This window comes from Astyanax mexicanus, chromosome 18 (genome assembly GCF_023375975.1).
Source record: "Astyanax mexicanus isolate ESR-SI-001 chromosome 18, AstMex3_surface, whole genome shotgun sequence".
Taxonomy (NCBI): Eukaryota; Metazoa; Chordata; class Actinopteri; order Characiformes; family Acestrorhamphidae; genus Astyanax; species Astyanax mexicanus.
The window spans coordinates 36026690-36049461 of NC_064425.1; the positions used below are offsets into that span (position 1 = coordinate 36026690).

The 22772-nt window shown below is 39.6% G+C and overlaps 1 protein-coding gene across 24 annotated transcripts in view; it reads right to left on the reverse strand.

The window, feature by feature from the left end:
* mffa (mitochondrial fission factor a) overlaps nt 1-22772 on the reverse strand; it is a 583551-nt gene that overhangs the window by 343385 nt on the left and 217394 nt on the right. For 7 of the 24 annotated variants that reach the window (XM_049467411.1, XM_049467406.1, XM_049467404.1 and 4 more), the window contains 2 exons: nt 13110-13194; nt 12289-12864 (listed from right to left, as the gene is read on the reverse strand). In XM_049467411.1, coding sequence (XP_049323368.1) covers nt 12733-12864; nt 13110-13194 — 217 coding nt within the window. In that variant the 3' untranslated portion in view covers nt 12289-12732. Of the gene's footprint in view, nt 1-1750; nt 1813-2536; nt 4803-7962; nt 8025-9010; nt 10797-12288; nt 12865-13109; nt 13195-22772 lie in introns of those variants that run through there. The other 17 variants (XR_007425391.1, XR_007425390.1, XR_007425389.1 and 14 more) reach the window with 6 other exon arrangements.

The following is a 22772-nucleotide window of genomic DNA, read 5'->3' on the forward strand; positions in this document are numbered from 1 at the left end:
TTGGAAAGCTCAGCTGAGCAAATTTTTTTCCAGGTAACGAGTTCTGTGATTAGTCTAACGAGTAGGACAGGTGCGGTGAACACCTGATTTGCTTTCTGCACAAAAAATGCATTCAAAGAATTTCATGATTGCACTATTTCAAATTATTCTAATTCGTTGACCAGCACCTGTATTATCTAATTGTAACACTACATTAAAAATCTGCAGGTTATAAATGTTAATAACAAATTATAGATAAATGTCGATTAGCCCTGTAACAGATAATTAGTGGAAAATGCGCCTTTCGGTGCTCCGCTCTTAGACTGCAACCCACGCAGTTAGAACTAAATTTCCCTTAAAATACTACGACTTTAGTCTCGTAATATTACGTGTTTATTCTCGTAATATTACGCCTTTATTCTCATAACATTATGTCTTTAAATTTGTATCATTACGACTTTATTCTTGTAATATTACTAATAATCTACTTTATTCTCGAAGTGAACTGTTTTATTTTTTATTTTTGTATTTCCCTAAACCGCCGTCGTACCATTTCACTTGTATTATTTAACGTTATTTTAAAACATGTATTTTTTATCATGGTGTCTTGGTGTTTTTGGTGTGTCCCCTGGTGGCATTAAGGCCACTAAGCATCCGCATAATTTGAGTATGCATTGGGCCGGCTGTGCGGTCACACCATTTAATTTACCCCCTATAAAATTAAAAATTGGCTTGATATCATCATTGACGCAAAGGAGGAAATGACACTGCACTTTTCTCTATATAGCATATAGCATATGACACCTTTTTAACCTAAATTCCATGTTTTTTTTTTATCGTCTGATTGATATAGCTGCAACATAATAAATAATAATATAATACATTATAAACATTGTTTATGGAAAAAAAACAATAACTATAATTAAAAAAAAACTATAACGTCTCAATGTAAAATATTTATTGTCAGGTAAAGAGCTGGATTTTTTTTAGTAGACTTATTTCCACCATAAATTTCATCTAAAGGTTTTTTTTGTCATGCATGGTGGGACTGGTACCTAGTTCATGAGTGTGTAGTACAGAAGATGAACAATGGTTTGACCATATTACATTTAAGTGTATGAATGTAATAATAAATGAATTCAAGGTACATAGAAAAATCAGTAATACTCTACACGTGTATCATTTTGGGCTCTATTACTTTAACAGCGTACATTCCTGTTACATATAAATATCGTTTTTCCTCAGATGAGTAGCGTGTACAAACACTTTAGTCAGATTCTGTAATCGGAATTAATTCAGTCAGATTGGAGAAAGTGTTTGCACGCAAATCTAGACACTGATAATATTCCTGCGGTTATAATTACTGACGTCTGACAATTCGGGACTTTTATTATATCGGAACGTAGCGGCTGCGAACACGTGATCTCTCAGACTAACCAATGTGGTAGGAGGCGCGATTCAAGCCCGCCCATATTTCGCAATCAAAATAATGAGCCGTAAGTTCGTTTTGTAGACCCAAGGGAGAAAACCAATATTCGGACTGAATTCCCGTTTCTGTTTTTGTATGTTCAAACCAAAAAACGAAAAAACGAGCCGTTTTTTCATTTCTTCAGCTCTCTATTTAGTTCAAGAATCAAACTGTCAAAATGTACACGGACCAGCTCCCCGCAGCCTTCAGCTGCTCAGCCTCACCCAGACCGAGGCTGCGCCCTAACTGGCTGATTACATTTTAAACTGCGAGCGGGAAGCCTTTAACCAGAGCTCTCCAAACCTGCAGTCTCTCCTGCCCTGTACAATCCACAGCCAGAGGCACAGCGATATGTTTTAATGATGCTGAAAAAAAGACAATACAAGACATTCCTGATGAATGATGATAACTCCCCGTGATACCTGTCCCAAAGTTTTGCTTTCAATTCTGTAGAATAAAAGATGCAAAAACAAACACTATTTCTAAATATAAGCCTATTGTAACATTAATTATATTACAAATTTAAAATGCATAAATTAGAGGTAACAATTAATTAGGAAAATTCTCATACAAAGATCACAAATTATCAGAAACCATAGTTTAGTAGCTAAACTGTAGGTACAGTTGGACCATTTTCACTTTTGAAGATCAAGAACCATGTGTTATTCTTAACAAATTAAAATATTATAATAATATTATTATTATTATAATAATAATATTATATTATAATAAAATTATTTCTGTAATAAAAAAACAACTGTAATAACTTTAAAGTAAATGTGTTTATAATATTGTGAAAGTAAATAGAAGATGTATTATTTTAAGTTCTTTAGCTCTGGAACATCTCCTCAAGATTTGTAATGAACATGCCCAAGGGGTAAGTGCCAGAAAGTGTGTACCTGTTTAACAAAGCTCATGTAGAGTACTAATACATGCTCTACTGGCCATGCTGTCTGGTTCTCATCTACAGCTTTACTGTCCTCAGCACTTTCTCGCACAGTAGCAGTTCTTACTCTACGCTCTGTTGTCTGCACGCTTGTCTGCATTAGTCGAGTCACACTGGCAGCTGCACGTTTGGTTGTTTCGTACCTGTGAGCAAGCTCATACGCCCGTGCTAGTGTCCGTGGATGCTCCTCCAACAGCCTCTGAACGACCCCAGCCTCACCCAAGGCGTTGGTGAACACCTCCACCCCGATTCTGTCTTGCTCTGCTTCGGGCCAGTCTGCATACACAATAGAAACTTTTTCATATATGTCATCTCTTAGTATATGCAGCGGCTCACCTGGCTTGCGCACTCTTTGTCTCAATTCAATTCCAATAGCTGCAGCATGCTCAGAGGAAGACCCATATGCAGCTTCAATTTCCTCCACTATTCGGGCATAACTCCAGCGTGAGGACCTTGGGTTCTTGTGGATGACCGCCCCTGCAGCTCCTGCCAAACAAAACCTCAACTGGACAGCCATTGTCTTTTCTGACCAATGATTAGCCTCAGCACAGCCTTCAAACCGGTGTAGAAACTCCTTCCACGAGCCTGTACCATCAAATTGACCTGGTCGCAAAGTAGGAATTCTTTCTCTCTTAGCTGTGTTTTCACCCTCACTGTCAGATGATATGTCATAATGTACATGCCTGGGTCGCCTACCAACAGAACTGGACCTTGAACGACTGGAGGTATGTCCACTTTTGGGGTGAACTTTAGTGAGCTTCGAGTCACACTGAGCACACTGTTCTGGTGTCTGAGCATTTATATTTTGCACTGGTGGCATTTTTGGAGTAAAAGGCGAGTCCACTGGTCTTCTATGTGACACTGGATGGTAATTTGCATTTATAGGAGTGCTTTCTGCGTAGCAGCTAGGTTGCACATCACTGAAAGGGTTAATATGCTGCAGATCTGACGTTTCCACTAAAGACTGGGAAAACTGTTCACCTTGAGTGTTTTTGGGACAGCACTGGGTGCAATAAATAGTACAATTCTCATTTTGATTTAGCTGTGACTCTATTCCACTGTCACTGCGCTTTGTACTCTCATCACAAATCTTAAACGGGTTAGTTTCTCTCTTTACTTGGTGTAAATGCAAGCTTGGCTGTGCTGCAGCGCGTGTATTTAGCTCCACCGAGTTACAGCTCTGAACGCTGTTGCCGTTTACATCATTAAACTGACTCATCCAGTCCTCAAATGAGATTTGTGACCGTCTAGTTTCATTCACATTTTCTGGTGATATAAACGGGTTAGAGCAGGCTGTTCCGCTCTCAAACTCGTGTGCTGTTCTGTCTCGGGTAGCCGCCATGCTCTCTCTCTAGCTGCAACTCACTGAACTCGCGGTTAGCTTTAGCCACTTAGCCACTCTTCACCTGCAGCTATTTCAACAGTCCGTTTATTTTTCACTCGTTTCAGCAGTCCAGTATAATTTTAACTTCATACACTCACCAATGCCGGTGGAACAATCCCAGGACGAGCCCCCAGTGTAACCTTTTGCCTGATTTCTGCCCCCAGACCGTGGTCTCGGAGCTCAGGGGAGCTAGCGTTTACTATAGCTCCGTGGGCCAGAACTAGGTGCGTTTTTCTTACCACCCGTTCTGGGGTAATACCCAAACTTGAGGATTCTCCAGCGGAAAGATGAGAGGAAGCTGACTTGCAATGGAGTACTGGCATTTATTGATAGCCTGCTTGCATCGTGAAGCGAGATATAAACCGGGTGGCCGTGCTAAACAAAGAGAACAGAGAGAGAGAGAGCGGAGCCGCGTGCTGCTCCCGCTGCTACAACAGGGAGACTACACATACACACTACAACACCCAGAATACCATGCGTCTTTCAGCATTTACCCATTATTTCCCAACAATATGTTGAAGCTATATTTTCTGAATTATGTGTTCATTTAATTATGTAACCAGGTTTAAAACGGGGCGCATTTCCTTGGAGGCTGACTTAGTGTCTAAAAGTATTTCATGGTTGGGTGTAAAGTTAGCAAGTGCTTTGTAAGGTATACTATCTGCTGGGAAATATTAGGAATATTTCTAATATGAACTATGTTTATTTAATTAATACATGTTAGCCCTATATTATTAAATAGTTATTGAGAAATTAATAAACACATTTCCACATTGTAGAGATCATAGATCATAACTTTGAAACGCATATCATGTTTCATCCTGCATGAGTAAAATGTTTATTTCCTTTATTTATGACTGGAATTTACTGTATTTCTGTCCCTTTGGTCACAAAAACCCAACTAAAAGGCATGAGCAGCAGCGCACGCTCTTCCCACACGGGAGGCTTCTCCCGGCAGGGGTGCTGAAGGCTCGGCTATGCCACCATGGAAAAATCTGGACAATGTACAGGTGCTGGTCAACGAATTAGAATTAATTTGAAATAGTGCAATCATGAAATTCTTTGAATGCATTTTTTGTGCAGAAAGCAAATCAGGTGAACTCGTTACCTGGAAAAAAATTTGCTCAGCTGAGCTTTCCAAAAGGCCCATTTAGGCCATTTAACTGTGACACTGTTGTTTTATTTAATTAGAATAATGGAGTAAACGTTTCATTGAATTAGAATAAATGCTCGAATTTTTGTTTTCTGTGAAGAGTGTTCACTGTGCAGTATAAAGTCAGGGTTGAGTAGAATTTCTAAGTTGTAAAATCAATCATGGGTAAGCAGCGCGACCTCTCAACCGGAATAGTGGCTCAAATTCAAGCCCTTCGCCAACAAGGCTTGACCCAAACTAAAATTGCTGAGCAGCTCGGCATCAGCCAGTCTTCCGTCTGCAAAGCTCTCAAGAAAAACTGCAGCAAGCGCACCAACTGTTCCGGCGTCCGAAAAACTTCTGCTCGCGACAACAAGCAGCTGAGAAAGATCGCAGTCAGCAACCGGTTCAAGTCCACTTCCGAACTCACCGACTTGTGGAACAAGCAGACCGGCGCTGACGTCTCCAGATCAACCACTTACCGTCGTCTGCGCGAACTCGGCTTCAAATCTCGCGTTCCAGCAGTAAAACCGATGCTGAACAAGAAACAAATGGAGAAACGGCTGAAGTGGGCCAAAGAACACGGCGAGTGGACTGCTGAAGACTGGCAGAAAGTGGTCTTCAGTGACGAATTACGCTTCTGCATCTCCTTCGGTGACCAAGGTCCTCGTGTCTGGCGTCGTGGTGGCGAAACCTACAACCACGAGTGCGTGAAAAGATCCGTCAAGTTTCCCCAGAGCGTTATGGTCTGGGGATGCATGTCCGCTCGAGGTGTAGGCAAACTCTGATTCCTCAAGAAGACTGTCAATGATGCCGTATATCAAGATGTTCTGGAAACGTTCCTGATTCCGACTGTTGAGGAACAGTTCGGCGAAGAAGACTTCATATTTCAACAGGATCTTGCACCGGCTCATGCGGCAAAGTCGACCAAAGATTGGTTCACTAAAAAACAGCTTGAAGTTTTGGCATGGCCGGCCAACTCGCCTGACCTCAATGTCATTGAAAACCTTTGGGCCATTGTCAAGCGGAAAATTCGCGACAGAAAGCCTACTACGCTGGACCAACTGAAGCAGAACATCGCCACTGCCTGGGAAGCTGTGAGTGCGGAAACTTGCGACAAGCTGGTCAAATCGATGCCGCGGAGACTTCAGGCAGTCATACAAGCCAAGGGGGCAGCCACAAAATACTGAGAAAGTGATGATTGTAATTATAATAAAAATTATTCTAATTCAATGAAACGGTTTCTCCATTATTCTAATTCAATAAAACAAGTGTCACAGTTAAATGGCCTAAATGGGCCTTTTGGAAAGCTCAGCTGAGCAAATTTTTTTCCAGGTAACGAGTTCTGTGATTAGTCTAACGAGTAGGACAGGTGCGGTGAACACCTGATTTGCTTTCTGCACAAAAAATGCATTCAAAGAATTTCATGATTGCACTATTTCAAATTATTCTAATTCGTTGACCAGCACCTGTATTATCTAATTGTAACACTACATTAAAAATCTGCAGGTTATAAATGTTAATAACAAATTATAGATAAATGTCGATTAGCCCTGTAACAGATAATTAGTGGAAAATGCGCCTTTCGGTGCTCCGCTCTTAGACTGCAACCCACGCAGTTAGAACTAAATTTCCCTTAAAATACTACGACTTTAGTCTCGTAATATTACGTGTTTATTCTCGTAATATTACGCCTTTATTCTCATAACATTATGTCTTTAAATTTGTATCATTACGACTTTATTCTTGTAATATTACTAATAATCTACTTTATTCTCGAAGTGAACTGTTTTATTTTTTATTTTTGTATTTCCCTAAACCGCCGTCGTACCATTTCACTTGTATTATTTAACGTTATTTTAAAACATGTATTTTTTATCATGGTGTCTTGGTGTTTTTGGTGTGTCCCCTGGTGGCATTAAGGCCACTAAGCATCCGCATAATTTGAGTATGCATTGGGCCGGCTGTGCGGTCACACCATTTAATTTACCCCCTATAAAATTAAAAATTGGCTTGATATCATCATTGACGCAAAGGAGGAAATGACACTGCACTTTTCTCTATATAGCATATAGCATATGACACCTTTTTAACCTAAATTCCATGTTTTTTTTTTATCGTCTGATTGATATAGCTGCAACATAATAAATAATAATATAATACATTATAAACATTGTTTATGGAAAAAAAAACAATAACTATAATTAAAAAAAAACTATAACGTCTCAATGTAAAATATTTATTGTCAGGTAAAGAGCTGGATTTTTTTTAGTAGACTTATTTCCACCATAAATTTCATCTAAAGGTTTTTTTTGTCATGCATGGTGGGACTGGTACCTAGTTCATGAGTGTGTAGTACAGAAGATGAACAATGGTTTGACCATATTACATTTAAGTGTATGAATGTAATAATAAATGAATTCAAGGTACATAGAAAAATCAGTAATACTCTACACGTGTATCATTTTGGGCTCTATTACTTTAACAGCGTACATTCCTGTTACATATAAATATCGTTTTTCCTCAGATGAGTAGCGTGTACAAACACTTTAGTCAGATTCTGTAATCGGAATTAATTCAGTCAGATTGGAGAAAGTGTTTGCACGCAAATCTAGACACTGATAATATTCCTGCGGTTATAATTACTGACGTCTGACAATTCGGGACTTTTATTATATCGGAACGTAGCGGCTGCGAACACGTGATCTCTCCGACTAACCAATGTGGTAGGAGGCGCGATTCAAGCCCGCCCATATTTCGCAATCAAAATAATGAGCCGTAAGTTCGTTTTGTAGACCCAAGGGAGAAAACCAATATTCGGACTGAATTCCCGTTTCTGTTTTTGTATGTTCAAACCAAAAAACGAAAAAACGAGCCGTTTTTTCATTTCTTCAGCTCTCTATTTAGTTCAAGAATCAAACTGTCAAAATGTACACGGACCAGCTCCCCGCAGCCTTCAGCTGCTCAGCCTCACCCAGACCGAGGCTGCGCCCTAACTGGCTGATTACATTTTAAACTGCGAGCGGGAAGCCTTTAACCAGAGCTCTCCAAACCTGCAGTCTCTCCTGCCCTGTACAATCCACAGCCAGAGGCACAGCGATATGTTTTAATGATGCTGAAAAAAAGACAATACAAGACATTCCTGATGAATGATGATAACTCCCCGTGATACCTGTCCCAAAGTTTTGCTTTCAATTCTGTAGAATAAAAGATGCAAAAACAAACACTATTTCTAAATATAAGCCTATTGTAACATTAATTATATTACAAATTTAAAATGCATAAATTAGAGGTAACAATTAATTAGGAAAATTCTCATACAAAGATCACAAATTATCAGAAACCATAGTTTAGTAGCTAAACTGTAGGTACAGTTGGACCACTTTCACTTTTGAAGATCAAGAACCATGTGTTATTCTTAACAAATTAAAATATTATAATAATATTATTATTATTATTATAATAATATTATATTATAATAAAATTATTTCTGTAATAAAAAAACAACTGTAATAACTTTAAAGTAAATGTGTTTATAATATTGTGAAAGTAAATAGAAGATGTATTATTTTAAGTTCTTTAGCTCTGGAACATCTCCTCAAGATTTGTAATGAACATGCCCAAGGGGTAAGTGCCAGAAAGTGTGTACCTGTTTAACAAAGCTCATGTAGAGTATGGTCATTATGAACATCATTTTCACTGCTCCTCATGTTCTATGCACTTGAGGACAAGTGAAATACAAATCTTAAAAATGGCTCATTTTTTAAATGATTCGTTTGTCATGCCAGATTAAAAACATTCGGCTCGCTGGCTCTGTCTGCCCGGGTTAGTGCCTGGAGCGACCAGCTCTCGCCTCGCTTCAAGCACTATACCTGGGCTAATAGCCCCGGAGAGAGCATGCTGTTTGGATGTTAGCATAGCCAGCTAGCTAACTCTCCTGCTTTTCTTCTTTCCTACGCCCTCCTCCGGCTCTCGGATTCGTGTGAATCCGAGAGGAGAAAAATGAAGCTAGAGAGTGATATTCTGTTCAGCGCGCACACGATTCCCATTTTTTTGTTCACGAGTTTAACATTTGTGCTCGCAAAAAGTAATTTTTTTTACCTGTTGTTTTAGCTCCCCCAACTTTTGAGATTGATGTGACGCTCAGTGCTCCAAACAGCCGTGAAGTTGAAAGGACGAGGAACGTGGGTTCACCATATACACTGCAAGAAGGCTCTGACTACACCTGAAGAAACAGCTTAAAGATGATCAGCTCTAAAGGGCTGGTCTGTTTGCTGATCATCATAGGGAAATTATTATATTCTGACTGCTAAACCTAGCTTTGATGGCTCTAATGAGGTTCATGGCAGGCATCTGGGGAAGAATGTTTTTTTACAGTATGCACATTTCATAGTCCATACATCAGGTGTAACTAATACATGGTTTTTTTTTGCTTTAATGCCAAACACTGCAGCTGATACATTTGTTTTTGAAATGCACACAAAAATATATAACATTTTGTTTCGCTGAGTTCAGGAAAGATACCAAACTCGTAACCCAAATTAGTAGACTTTACTGAAAAATTGCGTATAAACCCTTTTGTCTTTAATTACTTAAGTTTTTTCACAAAAAGAAACTAAAGAAGTTAAGTTTACTGCATCCAGTAACTCTAGTCTTTTTTCAAAATCAATAATTGATATGAATTAGATATTTTCTGAAGTTCAAATGAAAATAAATATTTTAAGTATACAAAAATCATAACAAATAACAATTGTTAATTAATACTTAAAACATAATTAAGAAAGATTACTTTTGTAGGTTACAAAAAGTTCTTAAATGGAAAGAACATAGTATTTAAAGTTTAATGTAAATTATTGTCAAAATGTTACAAGGTACCAATACCATTTATAAATTTGTCAGCAAAATTACACATAAAAACAGACATTAAAACTGCTTGAAGTTCCACCACATCTTCACGAGAAAAAAGAGCGGAATGCAACGCAGCACAGTGGCTAAGGTAGGAGCTCTGTGACAGATAATTCGATTACACTAAACAGTAAGACAATAAATGCACTGTTTATTATTTAATACATTAAGCACATTAAACAGCTTCTTCTCATCCACCCCCACATGCTTGTGAGACATTGTAAAGTGAAGTTAGCCTTTCAGTTTCTTTTTATCACAAATCTCTTGTTTAACATATACTATTTAACATAATTACCATTTGAAGTAACGTTGATTTTCAAAATGCAGCACACATGCATCTCCTTTCCCACTCAGAAACTTACTATAATAAGTTATCTTTGTTTAGCATAAGTGCATTGTAAATTTCAGCTCAACATTGCTACCAACTAATTAGATTTAGTAATGGTAATATTTTTTACGAAACATAAAAAATAAGTAATTAGTACTAAAATCTTTTATTTAAATAAGGTCAGGTTTACAGTGTAGCTCCTGTGAATCAACAATACTGAACCTGAAGGATTAAATAAAGAACTGGGCCTGAGATATTTATTTGATGAAAATAATGTATAAAATGTGATTGATTAGAATCAAAGGAGGGAGTTGTGATGAAAACGTATTTATTTGAATTTATGATCAATAAGAAGTTTATTTTATTCCTCAATCATGTATATATTTTTGACTGGGGATACATGACAGGCTGCAGAGATTATAATGTGTGACGTGGCTCACATGAGCATGTGGGACAGGTGACCACATGAACACATCCCTTTGGCATCAACCATAAAAGTTGGCACAAGTTACTGACCAAGCAGCACAATACCGTGTTCTGGAAGGGAAGTGTCACCAAATTGTAGGCTTCACCCTCTGTAGGAATGCACCGGTCGAGTCCGGCCAGGTGATGTGCAAAGATAACGGAATTTCATTACCATAAAAGGCAATATGCCTGAGGAGATATAAAAGATACAAATATGCTGAGATGTTGGAGGGAGAGTGTTAAACGCATGCTTTGTAATGTATACTGTACTTTCTCCAACTAAATAATTGCTACTCACTTGATAAAGGCTCATATTTTCGTGTTTGTTCTGTCACTATTTTTTCACCACACACTCCTTAGAGAGATAAACTGTATAAAGTGTTGTTTTGAATTAAAAATTTCTCTTTAGTTCAGAAAGTAGTTTTCAAGATCTAAAATGTATCATAATGGAAAATTCACTAACATCTTGTTCTCAACATTTCTAAAGTGTTTGGGTTAATTTGTGTTTTGAATGTAATAGGCTATTTTTGGAAGTTTCAGGTAGAGAGAAGCGTTTTGCACATAGTGCTGCGCTCCTCTCTCACTCCTTAGAACGATAAACTGCATCAAGTGTTGTTTTTTTTAATTAAAAAACGTATCTTTCGTTAATTAACAACTAAAACATATTATAACTGTTGAAAAGGCACTAACACCTTGTTTTCTACATTTCTTAAGTGTTTGTGTTCATTTGTGTGTTGAATATGGTACATGCAGTTTTTGGACATTTCAGGCTGAGAGAAACATTTTATACATGGTTTTGTGCTCCTCTCTTACTCCTTAGAGCGATAAACTGCTTTAAGTGTTGTTTTGAACTGAAAACGTTTTTTTTGTTTCGAAATGGCTTTTCAAGACCTAAAATATGCATGTGCAGACGACTACTAATCTGCTTTGTAAGGAGAGAGCACTGCAAAATGACTGACGAAGTAAGTGAAAGGAGCAGCATCCTGTGTCTGACTCTGCACACAATGTACATGATTATTCACATAATTTTGGACTATATTAGAATAAATACAACTATAATAGTAAGTAATTAATTAATCTGTAATGTTCCCGTTTTGTTGACGACTGAGCAACTTATTTTGTTTAGTTCAGTCAGCTTTGGCTGCAGCCTTATTCAGCACAGAATCCCCTACAAACAATTAGCAGTATGGCAGGTCAAAGTGAGCCATAATTAATGTTAGTTATTTTTGCATCTTGTCATTATCTCATAACACTTGTTTAATAGGCTATTATCTCTCCCATGCTCATTTTAGTGTCTACACTCGGTGATAAATACAGTCCACCTCCAGCGATATCATCATCAGCAGCAGCCTCCCCTCCAACCCCCTCAACAGAAGCTGTTCAATGTACCCCATCAGATAAATATAGACTATAGATATAGACCACTTTTGCCCCCTTACACAGATATAAGGTGTGGACAATGATATATGTTGTGATACCATGTTACATTCTTAAGAATTTAATTTGCTTCAAATCAAACATTTATATGTATGTTTCTGCATGGTGTTTTAAATTCATGCTTCATGTGCCCCCTTTTGACTTGCACAAGCCCCTCCAAAGGTCTCTGCACGGCCCTGCAACAAAGACATCTATCCAAATATGGTTCATACCTCATTTTTAATGACAAACAAATGACAAGGAGACAATTTAATTATTAATTTATTTCTTAATTACTGGTAGGCTTCAATGCACATGGAATATTAGTGAATTCAGTTTTTCCTTGGTCTGTAAAAATTAAACAACTCAGTACATGTGTACCCTCAGTCTATGGGACTATAATTATAAAAGCAGTGCACTGATGGGCTTACACTCATTTTTACACTGGAAAGTTGGATAAATAAAGGACCTGGATTTCATACACCCTCTGTGACATTTTCTTAAATACCACAATCCCTGTAATTGTAAAAATAAATATTTTACAAATGCATGTTCAAAGTAAAAAAAAGAAAAAGAAAAAGAGCAAAGGTGTAAATGGCTTTCCTGTACATTAAGTGAAGCTAAAACATAGCAAGATACAATACAAAAAAATAAAATTGGGAAATATTTTTCACTTACAATAAAAGGGACATGCTTTGTTTGTGCTGTTTTAGCGACGGAGCCACACCCAACTGTTTATAAGCCAGAATGCCACTGTAACAGAGTACATAATCATTTCACGCTTGGCCCTCTCTTTATTTTCTTCCTCCAGCAACTGCAGGCGTCGGTTTAGCTTGATGATCTGTCACATCAAAACATACATAAAAATGTGTTTGTTAATCAGAAATAATTAGTAGCAATTTTTTTTTTGCCAAAAACTATTCAGTAATAATATTATTACACTGGTACTTGGTTGCTGTAAATGTATTTACAAACGAGTATATTAACATCAGAAAATGGAAAGTAAATTGATTACTTAAAAATGTATTTCATTTACAATCACATGGAATCAATGTTTTAGTAAGGTCAAAGTCAACAGTATGTTACCTGTCTACGTAAAGATGTAGCATCACCTACAGCCATGTCGTCTGCACCTCCCTCTATAGTTGTGTCCAGTGTGGAAAGGGTATACCTATTAAAAATGCAACATATACTATTTAAAATACAGCAAACATGTAATACTGTTCCAATTGTATGTGGGCTGGTTTTCAGTATTCAAAATCAATTCAAAGAGTTTATTGTCATGTGCACAGTACAATGAAATTCTTTCTTTGCTCCTCATCAAGTATGTTGCATAAAGAGAAAGGTAGAAAATATACAATAAAGCAAGAAATAACTAAATATAGATATTAAATTGGCGTTAAATTTACATCCAGGGTGAAAATATAAACAAGATAACAGTAATTGTGTTATGGATATTATTTACAAGTAAGCACATGATTTTTTACAGCAGTGGAATATGAAAAAAAAGCTAAAAGTTTAGTAGTGCAATTATAACATTTTTGCAGTTAAGTTAACATGTGCCTGTGAGAAATGTCCTTGACATGTAAAAGTGTAGAGAGTAAGGTGCAGGTTATTTCTGAGGTAGGTTCAAGAGTCTGGTAGCAGTGGGGAAGAAGAAGTTCTTTGGCCTGGTGAACTTGCATTTCACACTTTTATTCCTCCGTGTGGAACAGTCTTGCTGGAGGTGGGTAGAGTCTTTAAGGATGGAGGCAGCTCTCCTGAGGACTCTCTGGTGGTAGAAGTTCTGCAGAAAGGGTGGCGTGCTGATGATCTGCTCCACAGTTTTTACCACTCGGTCTGCTGCAGTAGTATTGCCGTACCACACGGTGATACAGCTGGTCAAGATGCTCTCAATGACACAGCTGTAGAAGTTGCAGAGTATCTTGGGAGACATCCTGAACTTCCTCAGCCTCCTCAGGAAGTATAGCCGCTGCTGAGCCTTTTTGACCACCTGCGTGATGTTCAATGTCCATGTAAAGTCCTCACTGATGTGGATGCCCAGGTATTTACAGCTGTTCACCCTCTCCACTTCAAGCTCCTGGAAGAACAGTGGCTGAGGTTGAGGGCGAGGTTGTTGTCCTCACACCACGACACCATTCTTGTCACCTCCCCCCTGTAAGCCGCTTCATCTCCGCCACTGATATGTCCTATCACTGCGGTGTCGTCTTCAGGATGATGTCCTTAAGGGAAGCGACACAGTCGTGGGTGAACAGGGTGTAGAGGATAGGGCTGAGGTCACGTCCCTGTGACGGTGGTGATACTAGTCAAAGTCCTATCTCCAATCCTGACAGACTGAGGCCTGCCAGTCAGGAAGTCCAAAAGCCAGTTGCAAAGGGTGGGGTGCAGCTATGGGCAGTTTGTTTGTGAGTTTGTGGGGAATGATCATATTAAAAGAAGAACAGTAGTCCACAAAGAGCATCCTGATGTAGGAGTCTTGGTTTTCCAGGTGAGAAAGGGAGTAATGGAGGGCAGCAGGTGGACCTGTTGGGACGGAAAGCGTACTATAGGGGGTCCAGGGGATCCGGTATTCTGCACTGGATGTGAGCCAGGACCATTCTCTCAAAGCACTTTATAATGATCAAAGTGAGTGCTACTGGCCTGTAATCTTAAATTACAGGCCAGTAGCACTAAATATGCATCTGAGAACTTCAGCCAGTTCTTTGGCACATGCTCTGAGGGCCCTTCCCGGAATGTTGTTTGGTCCTTGCGGGGGTTGATCTTCCTCAGAGCTCTGCATACCTGGCCTGATGATATTGACGGGGGGGGGGGGGGGGTGCTCTTGGTGGTAATGCTGGAAGTTTCAAAGCAGGTGTAAAAGGTGTTGAGGTCATCTGGTATGGTGTCTGTGGAGCTGAAGGAGCTGGTGGTGTTCCCTTGTCTGTGATGTGTAATCTACAAGTTCTGATGTAGCCGGACACATGCTTAGCATGCTCAGTCCACTATGCAGACAAAGGAGTCCTCTAATGTGGCTGCAGCTTTAAACACATCCCAGTCTGTTGTAGCAAAATAATTTAGCAGGATGCCCTCAGTCTCCAGAGACCACAGTTTAAAGGATTTGGTAACCGGGTTTGCTTCTTTGGGCCTTTGTCTGTAGGTTGGGTACAGGAACACGGAAATGTGGTCTGACTTTTCGAAGTAGGGGTGAGGTGCGGCCCTGTATGCACTGCACACATGGTTCAGGGTGTTCTTGTCGAGTTTGGGAATGTCCACATGTTGGTAGTGTTTGTGGAATACAGTCCGTAAGTTGCACGGGTTAAAATCCCCAGAGGTGCTGAAGACGGCATCAGGGTGAGCCATTTCCAGCATGCTGATGACATCATGAAGTTTGCAGAGCATTACCGTAGAGTTAGCCCTCGGAACAATGTAAAGTAAATTCCTGTGGTAGATAGTAGGGACAGCAGTATGAAATCCACATCTGGGGAACAGTGTTCATAAGCAGTCTGTACGTCTCCACACCACGCATAGTTTACAAACACACACACACACCTCCTCCTTTAACTTTAGCGGAGGCTGCCTTTTGGTCTCCTCTGTGTATGGAGTGAGTCTCTAGCTGAATATCGCTGTCCTGTACTTTATCTGAGAGCCAGGTCTCGGTGAAAATAAGAGCACAGCACTCTCTTAATTCCTACTGTGATGTAATCCTTGCTCTCAGCTTGTCCAGTTTGTTTTCGTGCTTTACCTAGCAGGAGGCTGGGCAGTGGTGGTCGGCTAGTGCGAGCCTTAAGCTTAGCATGTAGCATGTCACCTGGGTCTTCCTGGCGGTGGTGGTGGGAGCGAACAATGGGTTGCAGCTCCGGTGTGTCATGGAAAATGCAATTTATTAATGATGTTTATGCTTTAATAAAACATGTGTGGGATTATAAATGCTACACAAGTGTTGAAAATTTGTGGAAAGAAGACCTGAGAGTAGTGGCAGGAAGCCTAGGCCCTTTTCTTAAGACATTAAAGAAGTGTCAGACACTGTTACTCACTTTGACATACTACTCAGAGGTAAGATTATTTTTTTTCAATCACGAATTTCCACCACAAACTGGCGTCATGAAACAGGATAGATTGGCCGTAACGACGGTTGGAGAACCACTGAAAGCTCGCCAAGGACGCTCTCCAGTGAGACCGGACCCGAAGGAGGAAGTACGACAGCACAAGGCATAGTACCGCGGAGGTGAAGTGTGGTTGGTCTCCTTCCGCCGGTGGCTCAACTATATCTTAAACAAACTTAAAGTTGGTGAGTGATAGAATTATTTGAATTAATAGTATAGTGTGAAATTCCCCTCCACCCTACCCTGAAACACTCCACCCTGGATAAGTTTAGTTGCATGACGGTGTAAAACGTCTATGTGGCAGTTAACGCAAAAATGCATGTAGCATGGCAGTTAGCGATGTATGTGTGGCAGTTAACGGCACCTTGGGGAGGAGTGATCTTTAACCACATCTATAGGATTGCACATAGAGAGCAAGACGGCTGGGTGAGACGAGGTTGTTGGGGCTAAATTCTGAGTCATCGAGTCAAGTGAGAGAACAAAATGGGATCCCAATTAGCTGGATAACTAAAATTTAACTCTAAAATACATAATGCACCTCTATCTAATCCAATGAGTCAGGATTATCGCACTGATAGTGTCATGTATATCCTGATATGTATTAAATATTTTGGATTTCTAACCACTGATAGCCTTAGTGTGAAAAATTGGACTAAATTTAAAGATAAAGTAGGGAGCAATAATTAAATATTGTGCAAAACAAAGAACATTTTACTACTTCTGTTTTAATTTTATAATCTAGTATCTCCCAACTTGATGCTGAAAAACTGGTCCATGCCTTTGTCTCCTCCAGACTGGACTACTGCAATGCCCCCTTTGCTGGGATCCGTAACAGGAGCCTGCAGAAGCTTCAGCAGATCCAGAACTGTACCTTCCAGGATCCTGATGAGGAGAACTAAAATCTTTCTTATTCAAAAAGGCCTACTAGGACATTTTTATTCATATCTCTCATGTGTGTAATTTTTGTTGTTTTTATCCACTTGTTCCTAAATGTTTGTTTCTGATTTTATTTCCGCTGTAGCGCTTTTTTACATTTCTTTGAAATGTAAAGTGCATTACAAATTAAATGTATTATTATTATTATTATTATAGTTGTTTTTATTTTGTGTGTTTTGTTATTGTGTAGTAAGTGTGTAAGTGTAGGATCATTAAAAAAAGGGAATCTAAAAGGGGGGAAGGTCATTTTAATGCAGTGTCTCAGTCACAGCCAGTCCTGACCTCAAAGCTGTCCTGACCACCGAAAAGCAGACAACCAGAAGCGGAAGCCCAGGGGGAAGGAGCAGCAGCAGAATTGGCTGATCAGCCACCACCACTGCAAGCAGATCAGCCACCACTGCAGCCACCCCCTACAATCTGCCAGCGCAGCGCAGTCTCTATGCGGAAGCACAGGATAATTTGGAGGCTGCAGCTGCTGTCCCAGCAGAGACATTCACCTCACCAGTGACTGCTCGCACAAGATCCCATGTGACTGGAATTGAAAAATGAATGAAGCCACATGAATAAAGAGGGAATAGCCCAAGCCATAGGGCAGCACTGGTATGCACCTGGAATCTATAATCTCACTTACATTTTTTCTGGAATCTATAATCTCATTCAAAATTTTTGTTAATCCTGCCTGATTTTGCCCAAAACACACACAGACAGACCAAACCACTGTCTGACACACCAGTGGGACACCCCCCAACCACAGAACCAGTTCACCACTGACAGATTTCGTAGAGCTTACACCAGCTGATAGGAAAAAAGTTTCTCTTGGTCTGCATGTGTATGTTCAGCAAATGGGTGGAAGCAGAAGCCACTACAGAAGCCATAAGTTCCTACAGGAAATTTTCCCGAGATGGGGTCTGCCTCAACAAATCTCAAGCAACAATGGCACACCATTTATATATCTAGGACTAGTAAGCCTGACTAAATACTTGGGAACAGACATGAGGAAGCACTGTAGCTACCATCCAGCTAGTGCTGGAGCAGTAGAGAGAGCCAGTGGCAGCATTAAGAAAGGCCTGGCTAAAATGTCACAACAAACTGGGTTAAATTGGGTTAAAGTGTTACCTCTGGTTTCGTGGTAGAGCAGGAGCAGAATCCAAGCCAGAACAGGCCTGAGCACTCTTAAGATTGTTTTTGGCAGACGGACCTAAGAAGACAAAAACGGGACCACACCAAGTCCTCCTAACTACCCACACAGGTGTAAAGACAGAGGGACGAGGCACTTGGGTTCATCACATACATTGCAAGAAAGCCCCTACCACCCCAACCAACGTAGTATAAAGACCACACCCGCTCAAGGTATTCTCAAGCCTCACAGGTATAGGACGAGTGCGATAGGGCGTGCCCACGCTCCGAGAACCGAAGTGTCAAGAAAAGGCTAAGGTTACCTGCCCCGGGGTGTGGAGACCAGTGAGTCCAGAATGATAGTAAATGTGTTGTTTGTGATTAGCATATAAGGGAAGCCTATAATATTTCTCTGAATGCTGATTCATGTTTGTAAACATAAAAAGGATGCTGGAGGGGGAGGTATAAGAAACTGCTGCTTAGCTCACAAAGCTCAGAGTTGGGTAGGCAGAAAGATTTGTTTGACATCTGTGTACCTTACTCTCAATAAAGCTTGTTCCTCACTTTGACATACGACTCAGAGGTTTGATTTTATTTATTATTTTTATTTATGTCTATCACGAATTTCCACCACAGTTGGAATAAAGCCAGTAAATCCAAAATGACTGTGTGATGCGATGTCCAACAGAGTTTCTCATATACTAGCAGTGCACAAAAAGGAAGATAAAAACAGCATACCGTATTTTTCGGGCTATAAGGCGCACTTAAAATACTTATTTTTTCCCAAAAATCGTCATTGCGCCTTATAATGCAGTGCGCCTTGTGTATGGATTTTGCTTGTGTTTACTGACCTCGATTTTATGTGGTACACGGCGCTCTGTTGTGCAGAATTCCTCACCCACGCCAGAAAAAGATCCCCCTCTTGGGCTAGCGCGCGGTTACCTTTGACTGCCGTACTGCCTCTCGGCTGTGGCTCAGGGTAGCTAGTTTCCACTGTAGCTCCGTGGCCAGAACAAGGTGCCGGTAAACTTTCCTTTCCACCCGTTCTGGGGTAATAGCACAAACTGTTTCTTTTTAGTGCCCACTTCTAAGTAAAGTTAACCTCTTAACACGCGCTGGCCCACCGGCGGGCCAGAAATATTTAATATTTCATAACTGGCTGTGTTTCTGAATAGTTATGGACAGTTACAGGTTCAATATAGACATCCAATATACCATTTTAAAGCTTAGAATCTCTGCTTTTGAGCTATTTAGCCTATTTAGCGGAATATCCTTTCAGAAAATAAACATTTAGGGCGAAATATGCCTTGGTTATGATTTTAATAATTCATAACTCTCATATTTGCATTTATCGTTCGTCCATATTTCATCGAATGCGGTCATGTCATACACCATTCGAACCGTCTGGCTCTCCGGATTCCAGAACTGTGCTTTTACTGTAGGATGTATGTTTCATGAATTAGAGCTGCGTCAGAACGCATGTTTCCAGTAATAAAAGGCTCTCCTTTTGTCCTGGGGTAACCTCCGGTCACTGCCGCCACCCCCCGAACACACACCCGCGCTCAGCCACAGGTCCTACCTTCAAAACGCGTCCAGACTAAAGAGAATCCATCAATCCAGTCTCCTGTAATCCACAGTTATATCCAAACAGCGCTGGAAATCACTTCATCCAGAAATGAAACTTATCCAATCTTTATCTCTGTTTTAAAACCGTTTTATTCACCGAATTCGGCACAACACGCTATTACAGTCAGAAGCCTCGCGGAGTAATACGTACTTGCTGTGCTTCAACATAATATTATGGTCTGTCGGAGCGTTGCGGCTACCGTTGTCAGGAGCGTCGCGGAGTAATACATACTTGCTGTGCTTCAACATAATATTATGGTCTGTCGGAGCGTTGCGGCTACCGTTGTCAGGAGCGTCGCGGAGTAATACATACTTGCTGTGCTTCAACATAATATTATGGTCTGTCGGAGCGTTGCGGCTACTGTTGTCAGGAGCGTCGCGGAGTAATACGTACTTGCTGTGCTTCAACATAATATTTTGGTCTGTCGGAGCGTTGCGGCTAAGTTTAATTTAGTGCGCCTTATAATCCAGTGCGCCTTGTGTATGGACTAACACTAAAAATAGACCGTTCACTCATCGTGCGCCTTATAATACGGTGCGCCTTATAGTCCGAAAAATACGGTACTTGAGCAGAGTGGGAAGAAGATAACTCTCCAAAGTTGGACTGCTCACGCTCATTTTCAACTTATATATTTTTTGGTCCTATTAATAATTACGTTTAATATTATAATTTTGTTAATGCATTACCATAATAATGTATTATAATCCAGTTGGGGGACGATAGCATGTAAAACCAACATTGTTAGTAACCTATTTTCTTCTGAAATACAAATTTAGGACACCCCCACATTTATTACTACTGTAATATTTGTGGTATAAGGCGCACTTAAAATACTTTAATTTTCCCAAAAATTGTCAGTGCACCTTGTAATCCGGTGCGCCTTATAATCTGGTGTGCCTTCTGTTGAAGTGCAGCGTTATACAGGAGTTTCAGTTTAGCTCGAGGCACCGAGGCTGGAGCAGTATTCATAAGCCGCTTACCGCGCTAAGCACTACCTCTTTATTGTTCAGAGACAGGTCTGGACTGGTAATCTGGTGTACCGGGCGTCCTCAGGGCCGATGCTGTCGGATTTTTTTTTCTTCCCTTTTTTTCCTAAGAGACCAGCACACAATATAGAGGGGGTGGCCCATTGGCCCATCTTTAATATAGACAGTGGACCTAACCAATCAGGATATAGGACAAAAGCGGCCCCACCCTCTCTCTGCGTGCGTGGTCCGCTCTTCTCCCACTACGTTCAGTGTTGCGCACGTTAGAAAAGAGGCAGTATAGAGAAAAAGAAGCGGCAAAAAAGCGGGTGCAGAGTCTCACTGTAGCTGCTACAAAATGTGTAAAAATCCCAGACATGTTCGCTGTTTTAGGCTTTAGACAGAGATGCAGGCTTGTGACGGATAAACCGAGGGACTGAGCGGGAGAGTGTAGCACGTAAACAGGTAACATTAGGAAAACACAGGGAATTTGAGGTGATAGAGGTAACGTTAGCTCTATGACATGAGAATGATGAGCAATGGTGATTGATTAGTATCAATATTAATTGGTATTTTCATACAACCCAAAATCTGGCAGCCATGCCCCCTTATTCTGATAAAATAGCAGTCAAGACTAAGAAGTGTTGGATGAGCAGCAAGTGTCCATTTTAGGCAACATCATAGCATTTTAGATATTTAGATTAAAGGTGTGCTGAAAGGCTGCATAAAAAAAGCATTAAAACAAGTGAAATAACTTAAAACTGATAAATGATAAGTAAATGATAAGTAAAAGATTTGCAATTTAAGCATGACTAAAGTAAGTAGAAAAAATAATATTAGCAAAAGGTATGCCCACACTGAATAAGAGTAAAACAGTGTTAAATGCTTTTAAGACATAGTTGCATTGCATGAATTCATGAAGCATCCCTGTCTGTAGCCTGATACAAATACATGTTATAGCTGTTTAAATGAAAAAGCACCTTTAACCTGAAAAAATAGAATTGAGCTGTTGTATCAGAGAAATTCAGAAAATACATATTAGAGGTGATTTCAATAAAAAGGATAAAAAAATCAATTGAACTACACAGAGCAGACAAAAATGTTGGAGTTAATAATAGACACTGGGTGGTATGACCAAAAATACATATCAGAGTATTTTTAAAGATTCTGAGGGTTTCACAGTATATCACTGTATTTTTAGTATTATTGATTTATATATTTTTGCATGACAGGGCTTTTATATAGACTGTGACTTACTCTACTGTTTGAAGTACATATAATATAAAACACTAAGGCTTTAAATTAAGGCTTTGATTAGTATTCGGTTTACTTTCCCCCAAAAATTACACAATATATGATGGAATCAAACTTTATTAGCCAGAAAACAGCTAAAGAATGTAAACAACAGATCTTAAAAAGAGACACACCAGCAACTTTAACATGCTTTCCTTTACAAAACTATATATTTTAATAAATAATTTAAGCCATTAGAACCATTACTGTATTTAAATCAGCCACAATTCCCTTCTATCTCACAGCTGGGAACAGCGAGTCAGAACGACTAGTATTTGAACACCCAGCATGTTTCTTTGGTGGTGCTGTTCTATAGTTCAAAATTGTGCAACAGTATAGCGTATGAACAGGTATACCGCACAGCACTACAGTAAACTTCTTATAATTAATATGTTGAAGATACATTATGCTTCTCTGTAACCCCACATACATAAATTACAAGTCGGTTGTGCTCCGCTAATTAAGTGCTTTACTTACCAAACACAAAACACTTTTTAGGAGAGAAATCTGTGTAGATTTACATCCAGCGCTCTTTAAAAGACATGTTTTTACAGTTTTTACATTTAGTTTTACAGTTTTGTTTACTTAGCTTGGCCTTGCTTTACTTAAAAAAAAATATGGTGACACCCTGTTCCTTACTAGTAGATTAGAACATGTTTAAAAAGGAAGTACCTCTGATATTAGTTTGGTTAGACATTGATTGTTGAAGTGAGTCAGTTTTATCATGATC